General features: G+C 34.8%; 1 protein-coding gene across 1 annotated transcript in view; it reads right to left on the reverse strand.

The window, feature by feature from the left end:
* LOC136026038 (transcription factor IIIB 90 kDa subunit-like) overlaps positions 1-14,527 on the reverse strand; it is a 56,116-nt gene that overhangs the window by 24,670 nt on the left and 16,919 nt on the right. The window contains exons 3-6 of the mRNA XM_065702198.1: positions 11,877-12,118; positions 8,697-8,952; positions 6,436-6,596; positions 1,628-1,796 (exon numbers count right to left, since the gene is read on the reverse strand). Of these exons, the coding sequence (XP_065558270.1) occupies positions 1,628-1,796; positions 6,436-6,596; positions 8,697-8,952; positions 11,877-12,118 (828 nt within the window). The remainder of the gene's footprint in view (positions 1-1,627; positions 1,797-6,435; positions 6,597-8,696; positions 8,953-11,876; positions 12,119-14,527) is intronic.

A 14,527-nucleotide genomic window follows, 5' to 3' on the forward strand; every position in this document is an offset into this window, starting at 1 on the left:
GAAAGAGACCTAGGCATCTTAGTGGATTCTGAACTGGACTTCAGTAGCCACTATGAAGCTGTCGTCAAGAAGGCTTCCAAAGTTGCTGGTATGATCAGAAGAAACTTCTCGTGCGAGGACGACAAAATGCTTGCTACGCTCTATAACTCCCTTGTCCGCCAGATTCTTGAGTATGGACATTGTTCTACAAGACCATACTGCAACAAGGACATAGATGCTCTAGAAAATGTTCAGAGGAGGATAACTAAATTCTCTCCCAGGTTACGCTTCCTTCCCTACGAAGAGCGGCTTAGAAAGCTTGAAATCCCAACCCTCGCCTATAGATTCCATCGTGGTGATCTTATTGAATGTACAAGCTCTGCAATGGAGCCTATGATAACGTACCAGCCCAGAGAATCGTGCAGTTCAATAAAAATCATCTCCGAGGATATCAGTACAAAGTGAGTATGGAACGCTTTTACAAGGGCATGGGCCGATGGACTTTCGGCAACCGAGTTGTTCAGCATTGGAACAACTTACCAGAAAAAGTAATCTGCTCCACAAACCTACGGACATTCAAGAAGGAAGTTGATGAATATTATTCAAGTGACATTTTCTCCTTATGCAAATTTAGAAGAAATGCAAATTAAGATTTTCGTTTTGTAGAGGCTTAACGGCCTGCCATCAAATTTGCGAATATATTTATTTATTATAAGTCACATAAAACGACGCACAATTGGCATTCTATCGTATTTCCGTATTACATGCAATTGGGCTATATATATATATATATATATATATATATATATATATATATATATATATATATATATATATATATATATATATATATATATATATATATATATATATATATATATATATATAAAAGCGAAGCTCATTTGGAGCACCAAATCGGTTCATCTGTTGCTCCAACAGACCCCGAACTATTAGCTGTGCCTTCTGCAATAAAATAATCATGACAGTTAAGAGGACGCGATTCATTAAAAATATTTTTGGGAGCTTCAGCGTTGGCGGACTGTCTCAAAGACAAACGAATCATCCCAGGGGACTAGCAATCATCTGAGGCTACCGAGAATCTGTTAAATTTGACTAAAAAAGACAGTGAAATTCACTTCCTTTTTTGTCGGCGAGTTTATCACTCAAAGACGGTACTTTCAAATCAACCACCCAAAGTTCTCCAGAGAAAGCTTTTAAAGCAGCCCAACTAATCAAATATATAATTCCTTTGAACCGATCTTCAGCATTTTCCAGGCATGTATGCTAGAAAGTTTTTCGGGACTATCCTTTGCTGAATTTTAAAAAGGAAAATTCTGCTCACTCTAATAAAAAAAAGAATTACATTTTCTGATGATATGAGTTTCATTAAGATTTCCAGGTATGTGTAAGCTTTTAGTTTTCTGTCGTTTATCCGGATCTATTATAAAATCAGTACAGGTTTTGGAAAGACTGTCCAAACAATTCTAAGCAGTTTAGCTACACAAACTAAAAGGTTTATGTTGAACGACATAGTGTGATTCTCTAAGGTATCGTATGGCCTTGAAGAAAAAAATAATGAGAAAATACAGCTGTCTGCAGATCTACCTAGACACGTTACCATACTATAGAAAAACAAATTAAATTCTACCTAGATTGCCAGTCATGTACCTTGCCATGATCATTCGTTGATATCGTTCTCGAGCTTTCTCCAACTTTGAATTGATTAGTTTTACCATTGAATTGATTTCTTCAGCTGATGGGGGTTTGGGCTGAGGCATTCTAGCTTTGATTTTTTGGCCCACAACACAAGGTGGCAGCTAAAAAGAACAAGTTTTAGAATTCATTTCGTCAATCCGTTTTCATGTTAAAAGAACTATTCTAAGTAATTAAAGTGAGATCCTAAATGCCATCTATCAAGTACAGATCACAGAATATGAAAAACTTACAATACAGAAACCCTGTCAGGTCAATGAAAAAAAAAACTAGCATTATCTAGTGTTATCTTGCAAAGTAATTGCGCCCCCAAAAAGGTGAAATCTCTTCAGTAAAAAATAACTTGAAAAACAAAGAAAGCTACCTACTTCCAGACATGTCTGGCTGCAATCTAACTAGCCTTGGACCTTTCATTCAAACCAAAACACAGCAAATTACCATTAAGCTTCTTTTGTTATATTCTTGTTTTGCTTTTTCATTCTACAAAGTAGCGCTGCACTACCAATAGTGCTTGTCTTTTTAATTCTAATTAAACCTACATCAGAGTGCCAAAACTCCTTCTTATTAGTTTTACAAACTCTTGGCTATAAACCATAACAGCTCCTCACCTATTTTCAAAATAAGATGATTCTCTAAAAGATAAGTTAACAATCTTAAACCATATTGGCCAGCGAGATAAGGCGGTATTGAAGTAGAGAATTTCACTGGGGCTGTGAACTTTATCAAGGTTAGGGAGGATCTCAGGTCAGCTTCTATTCCGCATTCGTCCAGTCACGATTGACACCTTATTGACTGATTCACCAGTCTTGGATTGAACAATAACGTCTTAGGGACTATTACACAATGGTACGGAGCAAACAGCGTAGAAGTTCTGTCACAAACGTCGTTGGCTTCTGGGGATCTGCAGTTTCTGGCTGTGTTCCCTGGTGGCACTGGAGAGAATGGAGAGACAATTGAACTTAGACTTGCGTGTTCAAGCAGCTTGCTAGTCATGATGACGTCTCCCCCTTTTCTTCTGTATACCGTCATTGTGAGTTTTAGGGATCTAAGACGCTCTTCATAAGGTTTTTCCTCGTTAGTGCAGTATTAGCTTGGTGGCTAGGCACTGAATACTCTCAAGTGCCGTAGCATCCATTTTATACTGAGGAAACGCCAATAGCATCTCAAACTCTAAATATGGGAAGACTAATGCCTCATAGAGTTTCCTTACCACAATGGCTTCCTCGTGGTAAAAGTTTCTCTTGATGAGCCCAAGAGCCTGGTTTACATCTGCAGCTTGATCTCGTGTACGGCTATAGAACTTGAGCTCCCTGTCAATAATAACACCTAAGTCTTTTTCTCCAGTATCACCCCGAGTTGTTGGTCCCGATGGTACATGATCGGTTGGTGTTATTTCGGCCACAAAGAAGAACTTTACAATTGGATGCATTGAACTTCAGGTCCCGGTCTTCGGACTATTTTAAAGGCTTGTTGAGGTCTTCCTGAACAGTTGATGATTCTTCGCTAAATCTGGATTGCCCTAGTAGCTTACAATAGTCTGCATAATTATCTGCACATAACTACAAATATATAAAGACATATGATATATTGCAAACATATTTAAAGGTAGCACTTGCGACTCGTTCACTGGCATTGTCATACTGAAAACTTTATTCTTGAAAGAATAAATGGCAGCTCTGTGGTCATTCAGGCTAAACCTATTTTAGGAAAAAATAGTTTCTTTTTCATCTGGCTGATTCAAAAATTTATACAATTTTAATGTAAATTTGATTTTAAATCTCTAGCACAAAACTGAATTCCATTAAGATTCCATAAAAGCATCATCAGCAACTTATTTTAGCCGTGGTATTTATAGTGGCATTCCCGAAGGAACTGTTTATTAAGAAATTTAATAGGATAATGTTGCCTATCTTCATTATTTGCCTCATCAAAGGAGGCTCCACTAAGACATGTTACTTCTTGGCCTTCAAGTATATAGAATGCTTTCCAAATTATTCATTCAAGTTCCAAATTTTACAACACAGTACAGCTCGGATGGAATAACCTTCAGCATCCACATTGGTTAATCATTTCTATAATTAAAAAATCTTGGACCAGTATTTTTGAGAAATTTCTAGTGCATCATCAGAAGACCTATACTTGTTATTTAAAGGGTTGTAACCTAATTTAACTAAACAATGATTAAATTCAGTATTTACAGCCAGACGTAATGTTTTGAAAAATTGAACTTCCTCCGATGTTCACTATACTCTATGCTTACTTCTAAAATGGTAGTTGGAGTGCCAATATGTATTACAGTAAATGCTTGACAAAAATCTCCACAAACAACCTATGTATTACCACCAAATGGTTTTGGAAGTTTCATGGTCTCTTTTAAAATCTCATCCATAGCTTCGAATGCCGTGCTAGGTGCCATCATACATTCATCCCAGATTATAGTCATTGGGTTTCTTTTGTGGGCGAATCTTATCTTCAAAATAATGGAAACCTAAATTCTAGTGCTAAGGCCAGAGGCAGTTGGGGCGGGAGCTTCCCTCATACTTACGCAGCCCTGAATAGGATACTAAAAACGAACATAAATTATTAAAACACATTTTATAAAGAGTTTTTAAACGAAATGTAAGGTCATAAAAATGGGGACTATTCTTCATATGCAAAACGAGAATTCTGCCCTTTTTACATACTGGATTATATTTTGAACTTTTCTCCCCCAATGCTTAAAGAAAAATTTAATATAAAAGCAATGTCATAAAAAAATCATTTATTTTTTACCCTACCTTTTAAATTAACATTTGCTTTAAACAATAAAACCAGAAGTTAAATTTTTTTTAAGGCAATCGTTAAATAAAACACCTGGACTAACCAACTGGCCTTATCTTTGGCACCCTAAAATGCTATAAGTTCAATGCTATAAACTATCACGTAGAGAGCAAAGGGTTGAGGGGATGGCAGCCACTCCCCCACCCCCCATATAGGGGCTAATTTCTACTCGTTTTGGGTTTTAATGCTGCTCTTTAATATCACGTGAAAAGAATATTGTTGTTTTTTATTAAGTCCCGTATAAAACTCAGGTCTTATGCCGCAAAATCGCAAAGTAAAAGTCTTATATTGAAGTCTGAAATCGTTTACAATATATCGTACTTTAGAAAACAAGAATCAAGCTATATGTTAGGGAACTACCCTCCCCATCGCAATAAAATTTGGCTGTAATCTACTTGATTTAAGTTATAATTTAAGCTTTTTTCTAGGGACCAGGATAAAGATCAAAGGTCCAAGAGTCAGAGCCTTCTCCATAGATGAGGCAATCTCTGTTCTTTTTTAACTTTAACGTCCCTTGATTTTAATGACAAAAATTTTACTAATTCTTATTAACTAATAACTCTCGACCTCAATTAATGTCTGTACAAAAGGCTAACAGACCAATTAAACGGACAAGAAAGAAAACTAAAGGAAATATTTAATTTGAATGCTGTGTAGGCCCCATTCTTCTGTTCCCACAAACAAAATTGATCTGAACGACTTTCAAAGGAAAGAATGAAAAACTGGGCCTAGAAACCTACTAAACCCCTAATTCCGTGCACACTTAGACGGTGTTAATTGAAGTCTAGTTTCAAAGCTTTATCCTGGAAAACGAATAGTGATACTTAAATAGTATTTGATAGACATTTTACAGCTTCACAGCTCTTCAAAAACAGAGCACATAAACCATCTAGCGACTACCTTTTGAGATATCAGAGATTCTAAGTGATTGCGATCAGCAGTGATTTTTTTCAGGCTTAAAGCTTCGGTTATAGCTTCTTTTGAAGAGGGGTTTCATTCAAGCGATTTCATCATTTTATTTATACTAGATTTTTTTTAACAAGCATCGATAACGGGTACTTGTCAAGCAAATGTTTTGGAAATCTCGGTATTCCACATTTCCTTTAAGTTTTCTCTCTGCTATCGCAAATTAACCATCCCAATTACACTTTCATTTTAGTCTTTCTCCCGTGCTTCAAAAACTATACAATCCTTTTGACAGAACACTGCTATTTACATAATAAATTGAGACTTTCGTTTGTATGCCAGTCAAGTCGGGGAAAATACAATGGCCTTATATAACCTGAAAGATTACTCTACCCCCATCTAAGTCTTCCCATTGAAATAAATATTTGATTCTTCAAAAATTCAAATTTCAAACTGGTGGCAATAAATTGCAGTAAAAATAGAAAAAAAACAAGTAATGCATTTTTGGGAAATAAAAAAAAGAAAAAATTCAAACCAAATTTCTTTATCTCGACCCTCCTTTGAGTTAATTTTACTAAACCTTTGTATACCATTTTTTTAAGAAAACTGAAACAATATACGCAAGAATTTTTTTTTCTAAATGTACCGTTAAAAAAAAAAAAAGAAAACAGAAACTAAAGTTTCTGTTTATCTCCACGATAAATAGAGACCAAAATTAATGCCCAAATAAGTATATTATTGTCATGCAACCTGAAAATAGTCAACATAAAACAAACAGCTAGGTAGTATTGCATCTCTAACAAAAATATCCAAATGACCAATCTTAAAAAAAAGAACTTGGTGTGTTAAAAAAAAAGAAGTCACCAAAATAATGAAATTTTTCTTTATAGTAACTCGCTCTATGCTATGAAAGCCCCCTTTTTTGGAAGCCCCCCCCCCCCCTGCACCAAAAATTTGATTGTCTACACGTAATTAAACTATGCCATTGGCGAGGCTATGCTTAATAATTACGCTCACATCAGATCCAGGTAGATTTTGTCCAGTCGCATCCCTTCGTCTAAGTTCTTCTGTTGTCAATTTGGCAGATTCAGTTTGAGCGAACTCCATCATTCTTTTTTTGATTGTTGAATGATGCAAATTAACCACTTTTACCAAATCGTCCACACTTTTATGTATGCCTGAAACAGTATGTGTGCTACAATGAATAAAAATTGAGAATACACAAGACATAAGAAGGTCCAAGCTACGATTTTAAAACAGAAATAAGCCAGTTCAAATTTCTCCAGCTTTAAAGCAGAGGAGTTTTCGGAACCTTTTCTAAAATTACTTTTAACTGAAGATATGGATGAAAAATGATTAAAAAAAACGAGAGATTTTAATTGACACAAGGTCCTTGATTTAATTTTTTGGGCATTTAATGCTTACATTTCGTCAGAAAAACGAGACACCATCTAATATTTTTTTCTTAACAGGCCAATTTCACTGAGGTCATCCTACATTTTCCCTAATCGAACACCAAATATTCCTAAATATTTTTTTCTTCAGGCGAGCAAATAACGCATTGGGTCAAAATCAGCAATAGGTTTTCCTTTCAATTTTCTAGGAAGATTGAGCTACAGATTGCTCAAATGTAGCTTTTATGATTAACAAGCGAGCTCTTTCAAATACAGAAATACGTGGTTGATCTAACAATCCTCGAAGTCTGTCAGAGAAGTGTTGAAAGCGACCTCCTTAAAAACCTATCCCATATTTTGGACGAAGCTAAATAATCTAAAGATGAAAGTAAATACTCATAAGTCAAATATCCTGACCATGAACTTCCTGGAATATGCTCCCATTTGTCAGACCCTATCCCACCCGCAATGCTAGTGAAAGATGTCGAACTCCTTGGCATCGAAGTTTCCGTTAATCTTAAGCGGTATATAATTATTTTAAATATCAACAAATAAGCAAATACGTCACTCTCCTTGCCTAAACTTCTGGATAAATTTAAGTACAAAAGTATGCATTCCTCCTGTTTTGTCCTACTGTCATTTTTAATACGCCTGTCCGTTCTGTTATCCGCGCCTTTCCAGTGAACTTAGCTGTAAAATTGAGTTGGTCTAAAATTAATCGTCCAGGATTTTGTACAAATAAGAGCAAATCCCATTCTCATTCGTACTGAAAGCCCTGCTTTGCCAACTTAAAAGAAAAGAGAAATGGCATTTGGTTGCGATATGCTAATTCCGCCATTTCCAATACTCGGACCAAGTCTAGAGATCTCGCGGTTAAACAAATTCCCAAGAAACCTCTGGATTTCAGACGTCATGTGAGGCGGAAAAACATCTGTTCATGCTCCAAAAACAAAAAAAGAGAAGAATACCCGCACTGAGAATATTTTTCCTAATTTTCAGAACTCTCTACGGCCCCGTCCATTTATCACTTTGTTACTAAGCACCTCTTTATCACTAAGTACATGTTTCCTTAAATAAATTAGGTTTATCTGTCTCTTTCTTAGTTTCATTTACTATTTTGCCCAGCTAATTGGTTTGATGATTCAAGATAAAGCTTAATCTTGTCTTTTCCTAATTGCCAAGAATTACGACTGATATATACCCAATATTATCTGACCTCATGTCTGACAAAGACTAAGATTTGTAAACAATCAGTGATGGTTTGGTTGGCTCTGAAATGGAACTTTAAAGAAATTTCAGCCATCTATTAGACTCACCATAGGAACGCAGATAAACTTCAGCTTTGTAAAGGGGACAAGAGCAGTTCTCTCACTCCATTATCATTACCAGAAAGTGTTTCTCTATTCCGTCTGCTAAATTCAAAGTAGAAAGGCTTTTCTTAGTTACCAGAGGATTTGTCTAAGGAACATGAAAATAAATCGATTCCTATCAAGAGGTGGAGTTTTTAATTTGAACAGCCACGATCCGTGGTACAAAGATTAAATTGGAAGTAATTGGTCCTAGAATCCTAACTCTTGCTAAAAAAAAAATCATTTGCTTAAATGGAATTCCTGTGCTATAATTTTCATTGCAAGCTTGGGTTCAAATTAAAATCTTAGGTACAAAACACAAAATTTGGAATAATTATCGTCTCTCGATTAAAATCCTTCAAAGTTCAGTTAATCTATCTGTAATTTGATGAAAATGACGAAACAGCCCAGCAAAATGGAATCATCCCCTCCCCCTTATACACATTATTTTGCATTTGTAATTTCATTCACCTTTTAGGTACTTTATTCCCCTCACATTAAATAGATTTTATTAAAGATGAGATGTACAACTTACCAAGACTTCTACAAGCAAAAATCAGGGCAGCAGCTATTACACCAGTTGGATACCTTCCAAGAGTGATAAAGTCAGTTTTCATTCGTCTTACGAACGTAGTTGATATCTTAATAACATCACTGGTTTGTTGACCCAATCCCAAAGCATAAGCAAACCGAGCAACAAATAAACAAGGATCATGAAACGGTACTTTTAAGTTCAGTTTGAAACACAAATCTGAAAACGCGCGGAATACATTGGTGACATCTAATTGACACTGAAAAAAAAAATTCTTAAAGTAAAATTTCAGAAAATAGCTTTTATGCACTTAGTTTGGAACTTATATGAGCTATGGTATCCAGAAGATTGCATCCTCGAAGGGTTTAGATCTACAAAAGACTTTGTAGTCTTTGTAGACTTTGTAGTCTACAAAAGACAAGCGAAAACTTTTCTTGGGTGTTATCTCCCGCGGGCCTGATTTATAAGAAGTGTGAACGATAAACTTCCCAAAGCTTAGAACAAAAATTCTTGGCTTAAATGAATCAATACACCCGAGTTTTAATTGTACTGACGATTTTACAAATTCCTATACAGAGGTAATTTTACTAATGGCATTGAATCCGATTTCACAATAAATGATAGGTTAATCTTAAAGTACCCCTCTTGGTCAAAACATGAGCTTCAAGGGTCTGCATTATTTACAGAGTCAGGATAATAAGTGTTAATATCATAATCCGTACCGTTTAGACCTTAGTAGTTGCCGCCAAATTCTCAAAACAATACTGCAAATAGTTCAGCAACAGCCCTTAATTATGAATTTTGTACATGATACACCTGATACACCTAACAGCTGATCACAGTACAAAGCTACCTGATGCTAGCAAAGCACTGCAAGGTTGCAGCAATTTTTGGCTCCATTTAGTATCCCCACTCCTCAAGGAAAAAAGATTTAGCAAACTGAACTTTATACAGTATTTTAAAATCGGTGCATACGGTTTGAATCCGAATCGAGAACAAATAGCTTTATTAGGGCATTAATGTCACTTTTTCCCAGGAATAGTCTTCAAAATTGGTCTCGGATAGAGTTGGGATTCTTTTCAACCCCTGTGGAAAAGTATGTGCCTGTTTGATTTTTTTTTGTTTATTCTTGGATTAAGTCAATCAAAATCAAGAGTTAATTTTAGATCAAAAAAAAAAATTCTATAAATATGAGCGAATTTTAGTGGCCTTAAAATTCTGTGACTTAGAATCAATAAAGAATAGTCTTCGATTAAATAATAATGTGGTATAACATATTTTGTGTTACTGAATCGAAGACAAATAAATTTTAAGTACTTACAGTGTACATTTAACACGTTAATAGCACAATTCACCCTATTCACGTTATGGTTCAAAAATAAAGGATCCCTACTACCGTTAGCTGCCAATTACGAAAAGCCCACACCAATTAAGACGGGGAAAAGCGAATTAATTCAATTATTACCCAGAGCAGACACCAAAAGAATAGACTCCAAATGCCTGAGAAATTGACACATCATACAAGTCTATTGACTCTCTCCAGAAGACAATCCAAACACACAAACAAAAATTAGCACAGGCAAACGTCCATCGAGAGAAAACTATCTTCTGTCATCTGGCGTCACTGCACATAATTACAGATTTAGCATACAGTTTGATAAATTTTATTGTAGGACTAGATGATTAAAATATCTTCAATAGTACTAAATAGTACTCTTTCTTGATATTCCAGTTGTCTGTACCCCACTCTTTTGCTGTAGTTCATACATAAAACCATACATACATAAGTCCATACATAATTACATAATACATAAGTCCATACATTTATACAAAACGAATATCATTTTACAAGGTCAATTCAGATTTAACAAACAGAAATTTATTGGTAAAAGCAGAAAAAGGCAAAGAAAGAACTCTCAGAGGAAAACAATATTTCATTTTATTTCAAACTGAATTACCTACAGGACTATTTTGTGCTATAAAAAAGAAAGAAAGCAATTGCCTACTTCTTCATGATAGCAACTGACACAAAATCAAGTAAGTTCAAACCTTAGGAATATTAGACAACAACTTTTTTCGGAGGGATTAGATTTTTCCAGATAAATCTCAGGGGAATTCCCCTGCACCGCTCACTATATCGAGGTAAGAGTAGATAAATTATAGTCTAAGTAGGAACAAACTGAAATGTAGCTATTGACTGGTTTTAACAATCTGGCATATTGATGCGACAGGGCGAATTAGCAACATATACAAAGTCCGCAACAAATTTACCTAAAAAGTTTCGATTCTCGAATGCCAAAATATGTAAAATATTTTATAGAGGTTAAGTTGATGATATAAATTTACATGTCCAATAAAAGTGGTTATGAATTACAAGGCAGACAAGACATGAGCAAATAATATTTTCTGTACAATTAAGAACAAAGGGTTTCAGAAGTTTAAGGTTTATGTTATCTCTGAAAGATTGAAATTTGCGATAAGCACACAGCTATAACTAGCACCAAAGGACAATCTACTTATAAAATTAGGTCCAATGGTTTCAGGCTTATCCATCCATCAGGCAAGAATCATGACATTACTTAACTTTTCTTAAAGAATTACCTAAACTTACTTAACAATAAGAAAACTTTCCTTCGTTAACAATTTCCAGCCAGATCTCAACGTATTTTTTAATCTACATGAATGCAAAGCACATCTTAGAAATATGATTTGGCAGATGTATAAAGTTGAACTTCAGCTATCGAAAAGTAGCCAAATTGGCGTCTTAGGCCAAACATTAAAACCATAGAAATACAGAAAATAACAATCTACAGCCATCACAGGGAGCTTAAACCATAACCATAAAAAAAAAACTGAGTGTGAAGAACAATTTAAAATGAATATCTAATTCAATCTATAGTCTAATCTCATGTTACTGTTTTACAAATTAGTTGGATACTCTATTAGGAGTACAATTTGAAGAAAGAAAGTTTATGAAAAGTACCCTTTAATGTCTGAAATTTTAAAATACGCATTACATTCAGCAACACCGAAATTGCTATATTATAAAATCTAGAGATGTTACAAAACTGTTATTATCTTGATTGTAATGGAATATCTGAAAAAAAACGACGGTTTTAACTTATTTCCTACAGAGTTTGAAAGAAAATAAAGTCCTTTGGTTCAACAATACTGGGATCTCACCTTCTCAGCCATATCTATTAACATGAGCTCTTTATTTTTATATCTGGCAGCCAGGTATACGCAAGCAGCCGCAGTAATTCTCGCAGATCGGCGATAAGTCAGTCTTTTCTCAACAGCATCTTGATATATAGATTTGGCAAAGTCTACAACATTTCTGTCTCCATCTATCCGTAAGAGTGCAGAAACATTTTCAATGCGATCTCCTCCTTTCTTAAATGTAACAGATCTGGATGCAACAATTCCTACAAAAAGTATCAGAGACGTACAGACAGGAAATGATGCCTATAATAAGAATAAATAATGTCTACAACCCACCCGAGTCAAGGGTAGATTTTATTTTAAAAAAAGAACATATACTATCCATTATATCTCGTAAAATTCCCTCGCAACTTCTGCTAGTATAGATACAGTAGAGTAGCAGACCCTCGAATTGCAATATAATTAAACATACTTCCTTAAAAAGTAACTCACGCTAAACAGTGGTTGTGAGACTCTTCTTCCATGTTGAGAATATGTCAGTTTACTCTGCAGTAATGAAACCTATCTTTTGAGAACTATATCATTCTTTTTATTAATTTCCCATTTTGGTTAATAGAATATTTAGAGAGGACGGCAAACAAACGGGATTTTCATTGCAAAAGAAGGGATTGTCTAAAAAATGGAGTTGATTCACTAATGCACTATCCACAGGTTGACTATTTGCAGCTACCCAAAGTGTAAAAAACATTCTGAAGATTTTGCATGATTAGGAGTGCAAACTGTTACTCAAATATATGATATTCTAGCTATTTAGTCCAGCTACGAAAGTGGTTCCTGTTGAACGTCTGAAACACCAAAATATGCTTACCGTTAAAAGGAAAGCATATTCTTTTTAAATTAAGAAATTTTGAATTGAAGCTTTGATAACAATGTATTACTTGCAATTCTAATGGAAAAGAAAAGAAATATAAGAAAAGGAAAAGATGGAGGCAAGCATCTTATTTCCCTTTTTCAAAATGGTGTTTTGTTTCCCTTTTCTAATAGTGGGCTGAAAGAAAGTACACTAGGACTTTCAAAAATATTGACTCTAATACGAATATGGGATCTCGTTGCTTGGATTTAACTTGTACGCGCCCTGGATCAGTCAAAACGAATCCTGTAAGTCTTTAGGTTAGATTAAGCTCGTTTTGGAACAGAGGTAGGATTTAGCTGGTTTTGCTGGATGTCATGATAGATAGTTTTTTAGAGACGTATAGTCAACTCCAATCTCTAGGCAAAAGTACCCAAAACCCTATTTGAAGATTTCTTGACACGAGCTTTGGGCAAAGGGACAGAGGGCATGAATTTTCATAGGAGTATGGACCCGCTAAAAATTTTGTGAAAAGGTAACTACAGCCAAGAAGACTTTCTAAAGGAGATTTTGGTCTGCTAGCCCTTTCAGTCCAGGTGCTAAAACGCTTCAAAGTTTGAAACTTCGGGGGATATATATATATTTATATATTTATATATATATATATATATATATATATATATATATATATATATATATATATATATATATATATATATATATATATATACATATATAAATGTATACATTAAAAAGGCAAAGAATACGCCATTGGACTTTACAGTCCCTACCAGACCACCTGCCTATCTTTATGCTAAAAAGTTGGTTGGTAGGGCCACGAACCCACTTTAGTTCTCAAATCAAGACACATTTAAATTCTCTACATGATTTCGGCAAAAAAAGGTGCAAGATGTCTACCTTTTTGGTAAAAGGTTTGTAGTGTGGAGGGCGAGGAGAGAAGCGCTGGATCGAAACAGATCGAAAATTCTTAAACGATTCTGGTTTGAACAATGTACAACATGCTAACCGCTGTACTAAAAAATGGCGATAGAAATTGGAGTGTTTGAGGAACCAGAAAGTCAAAACGGTTATTGCTCCAATAACATTTAAAAATAAAAACATTATACTTTCAAGAACAAAAATAAGAAAACTAGTCTCACGAGTCAGGGAACTAATCAGGAAAATGAATTGACCACAAAAATTTTCCAAAGCTCATTTCGTTTTCTTGTTTAACTATGAACATGTCAGACACAACATTTTTTTGGCATAAACGAAAATAAAGGTCACAACCTCATTCTAACTAGAAACATAGCAATTTTGGGAAGAATTTTTTTGAACTAGTTTCACTATATACAATAAATTGGGGTTCTAAATCAAGGTTTCTGAGGACCCTAAGGTTCCCGTTAATATTTCTGTGGATCAATTTATTATTGTTGGGAAACCACAAATAAATATAACAAACAAAACAAAAAAGCCCTTTGTCTAGTTTCTGATTACACTCGCTTCACTCAGGTAAGAGTTCGACGTTCGAGAATGTGCTTCACAGCAACAACATTCCCCTTCTTTGTATGGGCTACCATTTTATTGATCTTAAAAGAGTATAGCAGCTTTGCAGCATATTGACATTGTTTCATAAGCTACATTTTTATTTAGAATTTTACCAATAAGCTAGAAACTAAATAGTTTCAAACGCTAGATCATAAAATGTTTGTAAAACTTTTTTCGACAAGATATGACAAGGGAAACCCTATCAAAACTTTATCGCAATTCCCCAAAGTCCAGGATACTTTTTGGATATTTGTGCCTGCAGCTATCTTGATAC

This window comes from Artemia franciscana, chromosome 4 (assembly GCF_032884065.1).
Source record: "Artemia franciscana chromosome 4, ASM3288406v1, whole genome shotgun sequence".
Taxonomy (NCBI): domain Eukaryota; kingdom Metazoa; phylum Arthropoda; class Branchiopoda; order Anostraca; family Artemiidae; genus Artemia; species Artemia franciscana.